The sequence below is a fragment of the Notothenia coriiceps genome, unplaced genomic scaffold (assembly GCF_000735185.1).
Source record: "Notothenia coriiceps isolate Sejong01 unplaced genomic scaffold, NC01 NC01_scaffold00027111, whole genome shotgun sequence".
NCBI lineage: Eukaryota > Metazoa > Chordata > Actinopteri > Perciformes > Nototheniidae > Notothenia > Notothenia coriiceps.
The window spans coordinates 1-5,947 of record NW_011359812.1 but is presented as its reverse complement, the minus strand read 5'-3'; the positions used below and the strand labels follow the sequence as shown (position 1 = coordinate 5,947).

At 39.6% G+C, this 5,947-nt stretch overlaps 1 protein-coding gene across 1 annotated transcript in view; it reads right to left on the bottom strand.

The window, feature by feature from the left end:
* The window catches only part of LOC104957458 (nucleolar pre-ribosomal-associated protein 1-like), an 11,914-nt gene extending 7,457 nt beyond the window's left edge, over window positions 1–4,457 (bottom strand). Inside the window, 15 exon segments of the mRNA XM_010785097.1 lie at window positions 558–674; window positions 791–903; window positions 997–1,122; window positions 1,207–1,339; window positions 1,420–1,593; window positions 1,705–1,842; window positions 2,275–2,470; window positions 2,554–2,684; window positions 2,769–2,894; window positions 3,175–3,260; window positions 3,342–3,438; window positions 3,531–3,660; window positions 3,757–3,908; window positions 3,978–4,117; window positions 4,220–4,457. Of these exon segments, the coding sequence (XP_010783399.1) occupies window positions 558–674; window positions 791–903; window positions 997–1,122; window positions 1,207–1,339; window positions 1,420–1,593; window positions 1,705–1,842; window positions 2,275–2,470; window positions 2,554–2,684; window positions 2,769–2,894; window positions 3,175–3,260; window positions 3,342–3,438; window positions 3,531–3,660; window positions 3,757–3,908; window positions 3,978–4,117; window positions 4,220–4,343 (1,983 nt within the window). The 5' untranslated portion in view covers window positions 4,344–4,457.
* Window positions 4,458–5,947: the final 1,490 nt, after the last annotated feature.

The following is a 5,947-nucleotide window of genomic DNA, read 5'->3' as shown; positions in this document are numbered from 1 at the left end:
ACCGAGTCATCATTTTGAGAAAAAGGCCTTCAAAGTTTTCTCTTCTCTGGAATCCATCGATCTGATTGATTATTAGCGGAGCAAATGATCAAAATACTACGGAGGGAAGATATTTTCATTTGGATTACTGGTCTGGGGGAAGCTCGCGAGTGTGTGTGTGTGTGTGTATACGTGTGTGTGTGTTTGTGTATTTTTGCGTTTGTGTGTATTGCGTTTGTTTCCCGGGGGAAAACCCTCACGAGAAACACCGGCTGTTGTTATGCCTGCTGTGACGTTAAGTTACTCCGTTCTCCGCTTGTAATTATGCCGTTACAAGCTTCAAAGTTGTCATTTTATCATCTGAATTTGCCGATTCAAGTTTCATATTCTGAAAGCCAAGACTTTGTTTGTTTAAAATCAAACAAAACACCCGAACCCTGAAAAAATAGTTTTTTACGCAAATCCACGTTTATTTTGAAATGAGCCGTTGCGACTTCCGACTGATTTGGATAGAGCGGGTCACATATAGTGTAGGCAGGAATCAAATGCACAGAGGAAAACAAGGACAAGTTCCTTACTTTTAGAACCAGCAGTCGTGTGGAGCTCTTCAGGTGGCTGCTGCTGCTGCTGACAAACATCATGAGCAGCAGGTACAGTACTGACTTCTCTCCAGATGATGATTCGGTGTCGACATCCTGGGAAGAAAAGGCAATATACAACACGTTAAAACAAAGCAACACCTTCTAGACAGCAATCATTGAGAAATATAGATGAAATAGTGAACAAAACAACAACAGTGCAACATTTTCACCTGTATGCGAAACCAGGAGAACTTGCTTGCAGGGAGATCTAAGGCCAACTGCAGAATCTGATACTGCAAAACTGGAGGAACTTCTTCCCTCATCCCTTTCTCAGACACAATCCCTGGAGAGGATAAACAAAAGGTACTTTAAGACCCAAGAGCATCATACAGTATAACTTATATGTGAACTCAATAAATAAATAAAAAAGCATTACCTTTTAAGAGCTTGCTGAAATCAAATTTGCACTGGCTAACCAGATGTGGCACGACTTTCTGGTAGAGACAGATGACTTGGAGAATCAGAGTCTTCAGCAGAATTACCTCGGCTGTCTCAGCAACTGCTGAGCACAACAAATAAAGTAAATAAATGTTTTTAGAGGACTGACAATCAATATACTCAAAACATGTTATGCAAGTATTATTACCGGGCACTTCGCTTTTATTAGTCGTCTGCTCAGCGACCCCTTCAGTTTTTGTCTTTTTTTCGTCACCATCCGTCTTTTCTTTCTTGCTAAGTGACTGCCACTTGGAAACTATGCTCGTCATATCTGGCAGAATCTGGAACAGAGCATGAAGATTAGTTTAATGGTGCTTCATATCTGTGTGTGGACATTCAGACTGCACATTCCTGAGCTTACCTTGCTGAGAATCTCCCTGTACTGCAGCACCAAATCCCCCATCATTTCCAGAGTGTATCCATCCGCGCTGTGCCACTCGGACTTATCCAAAAGGTAGTTCATGTTCCTATTGGCTCTTTTTAAGATGAAATTCATCATGGACAGAGTGGTGAGCTGCACACCTGTGTTGGCAAACTGTCAAATACAAAAAGAGATATTCTAATATAACATGACGAGGTTCTTCACATGGTGAGTGTTTTGTGGTTCTGCAGTTATTAATGCATTGCGTGAGTCTCGGACACTTACAGTGAGGCCCTGTGTGAAGAAGGCCTTGTTGCAGACCGGAGGAAGAGAAACCACCATGATCATGGACAGCAGGCGAGGGAGAGGGACGACTTCACGAGTTTGGAAGACTGTGGAAATCTCTGGCTGGGCTTCGTAGATCTGACAAATACATTCACAAGGCATCATTATATATTTATTATGCTCCCCACAAAAGGAAAAAAACGTCCAGAAAACCTGAAGTCTTCACCAACGCTGAGTTATTTTAAGTCGAGGCTAAAAACACAACTTTTTACAGCTGCTTACCAAAAAGTATTTTAACTTGTTTTAGCATCTACTGTATTTACAATCTTGTTTTTAAACTATTCTGTATCTCTTTTATGCATGGTTTTTATGAATCTGTTATTCCATTATGTTTATTTATTGTGTTCCTTTTTGTCTTCTTATTAAGTGTTAATGATGATGTAAAGCACTTTGAATTGCCTGTGTCTATATAAATAAACGTACCTTACCTTAAATATTTGTTTAATAGAAAAGCTATATGTGAGCCAAAAGCTAATTAGTCTTATACCAATCTAATCTACTAGCAAGTACCTTTTTAAGTAACTTGACATTGTCCTGCCAAGCACTTTTGAGGCGGGGGGTATATGAATACTGCGTCTCCTGAAAGTATCTGGCCAGCATGTCAGGGGTAGCTTTCAACACATTCACCACCAGCTCCGTCACCAACTCATCCTCTGTGGCCTGCTTCTGCCCCACCAGGAACTGAAGCAAGACAATGTTGCCAGCTCTGGGAAACAAAACCAAAGTCCTATGATCAGCACGAGGACATTCCAGAAGAGCGAAAGGTACATTGACGGATTGATTACTTACCTGCCAGCTGTGCCAAAGCTGGCATCATGAAAGCTGATGCCGTGCTTACGAGAGCAACAAATGTCAAGAAGGAAACTGTGAACAAGTTCCCGAATGACTGATTGCCCAGCATGCTCCGAGTCGTCTACCATCTTAAAGGAGATAAGTAACATTTAGACTCACAGGTTGAAAAGAAAATGACAACAGTAAAATAATGTAAAAAGGTAGTAACTCACTCTGTCATCATCAGTGGTTGCATCCTCAATCCCATTCCATTTATACAGAGATGCTATGTTGGCCAATACAACAGGTGTGAAAAAACGCACTTTCTGTGTCTTACTTATGCCCTTGTTTATCACCACCTGCAGCAAGACAAACAGAAACAAATGCAATTAACAAAACCATACATTGATTGTTTAAATGTGTAAAATTATGTGTATAATTTAGATTTTTACAGGATGATAAAATTACACTACATTCAAGATTTCATGACACCAAGAAATGTATTAGCACGGAACATCACTTGTATATGAAGAAAAAATATTAATATAAGAGAACAACATGGTTAATACAATGGTCGTCATTAAGTTATATTTCATCCCCACTCATGTTACATAAATGTGTACAATTATGAGCACTTACTCTTGTCTTCAGTGTAGACAAAATCAGATTGACGATAGACATCCTGTCCTCCTTCACACCCGTACTCAGGATCTCTGGTAGGAGTTCTGACACACCAAAAACGTACATGTCATCAACACACCTGAGATACAAGTCGATCGCGTACATTTGAATGCATATTTAATTACCTTTGATTTCTAATAACTGTCCAACTGTAGCATTGTCTCCAGACACCAAAAAGGACAGCACAAACTGGATATAAGCCATGCGGACATCAGGTCTTCCCTGGGGTGTTTTCAGAGAAGATTTTAAACATACATATCCACAGAATCCAACAAACCAAATCAAAACTGAAAAGTTCAATTGGCACTCCATACCCTCTTATCCCTTCTCTTTGCCAGTCCAGACAGAGCTTTGTTGACTTGAATGTTACTCAGGACATCTCTTGCAGCTTCTTGACCCTGAGACACCAAGGCTGACAGGAGACTGAGGCACTGACGGACGAACCTGTGCACAAAGGAAAACACAAAATGATGGGAAATATTTAAACTGTCCTGAGAGGACTGATATTTGAAGTCCTAGAAATTAGGTTAACACTCCAACCTGTGATTTTCTGATTGGAAGGATCCCTGCAGGAGTTTCACGTGGCTAGAAACAATCTTTTTCACAATAGCATTGCCCACCATGCTGAAGTGGGACAGGTCACTGGCTGTCCGGAGGAGGATCATCTCCAAGCTCTCAAAGATCAGCATCATCTGGACAGAGGCAGGATTGGATTAGATCCACTTACAGTTTCAGTAACATTGACTGTGAAAGGCACTTACCTCAGTCTCTACGTGCTTTTCTCTCTCTAGCAATTTGAATATTTCAGCACACTCCATAGAAATTTTAATATATCCTTCCACCACATCATACAGATCAGAGCATGGCAGCTTCTTAGCGGTGGAAACGAATCTCTCCAGTCCTGCAGGCGAACACAAGTGGTACAGTTATGTATTAAATAATTACGATGATATCTTATTTGCACTCCCGTGAGATGTAGGCAAACTGTACCAAATAAACTCACCTCTCATGACTGTGGCTGGTTCCTTCAGCATGGCTTTAAATACAGTCCCATTGAACTCCGAGACTTCTTTTTTCAGCGGAATGTTTGACTCCACCGAGACTTCGTTTTCGCGCTTTTTACCCATTTTAATATGCAGGAAAAACTGATATTAGTGACTTTTGGTTTTACTCCCTAACATGCCAACAAAGTTCTGTCAGTAACCCACGTTGTGATCGTGTAAACAGAAAACTGTCCGTGGTAATAGTCCTCCGGCCGGAAACGTTTGCTGCTGTACTTTGGTTCCGCATTGGTTGCGTTCTGATCATGGTTCTGACTAACTAAGCAACCTTGCATTATTATAATAACCGCTTACTACACAGCAAACTACGCTACTGCATGGCATATAATAATATCTCTGCAATATATAAACACATTAGGAATATACTGTATACATGTTTTTCAATGATTTCCATACAATCTGAGGCAGCCACTTACATTTCATATCAAAATGTGTCAAATTTCCTCTGACATACAGGACACATGTTGAATTAGAGCTCTTATATATATTTTTCCTTTAATGTAAGCTGACCTAGTGACTGAAATGTAACACCCAAGTGTGTATATAAGTAAAGAAGTAAAGAAAGATGTAAAGAAGTAAAGAAGATGGTAATATTATTTGTATTTTATAAAACCAAGAAGAAGAGTCTCATATACATTCTGTTTAAGTTGTAGCGAAGATAACCCTTTCATTGTGTATACCTCTCTCACAGTCACAATCTGGCATTTCCTGACTATCAAACTGTCTCGCTTTTGTTCTATGCACTTCAGTTTTCAACATACCTTGCTCTTCACTCAATTCAGTAACAGCATCATTTTGGCAAAATACACATTTTGCTGAGAACATGTACATACTTGTGGTTTAGCTTTGTAGCCTATTTAAAGAGTGTGTGGTTTACAACAAAATGCAGTCTCTTCACAGTTATCTTCTCAACAAACTGTGCAGACATTGCTGAACCAAATCTCAAAATTAGACTTTTAACTGGAAAAAACATGACAGACTCCCACCTCAATCTGAACTTTTTTTTACAGAGACTGGAAGAATACACAACAGGGACTGACATAGTTGAAATGTTAAGTCAAGGTCAGGCTATGTGTTTGATTTTATTCATTTTGGGCTGAGCTATAGGCTATATTGTATTCCTACAGTCTGTTGTAGTATTTCAACATGTATTTATAAGATCGTCATGAACACAATCGACAGCTTATCTGGTGATGCTTCCAAAGCTCAACTAGAAGGTGACATCTCTACAGACTGCTGCTTCCTGTCTGTAGGCTTACATAACAACCCCATCCCCCAAAAGTAATTGCAGGATGACATCTTTGCAGGTTATTTTTCACCAGATTAGTGGACTCCTTGAGTTGTCATTCAGTTAAATGAACACCAGGGCGCACCCTTGCTCGGTTTGGGTCTTTGGAGTAATACTCAAACTTTGCACTGAAAAGTGTATGGCAATTTAGCATTCAGCAGCTGTCCAGACTATAAATCCTCTTAAGCCCCAAGCCTGTTTTTCAGGTTTCAGGCTCGAAAATGACATTCTCAGAACAAATGACTATATCTTCCCTTCTAAAAGGGTTAAATTATTAAAAAAAATTCTCAAAGTAATGATAAACCTTTGAGTTGGATGTAGAAAAGTCAGAATCAATATAGATGTTTTTTATTTTGAAGAAAATTCAGATTGAACATGGTAA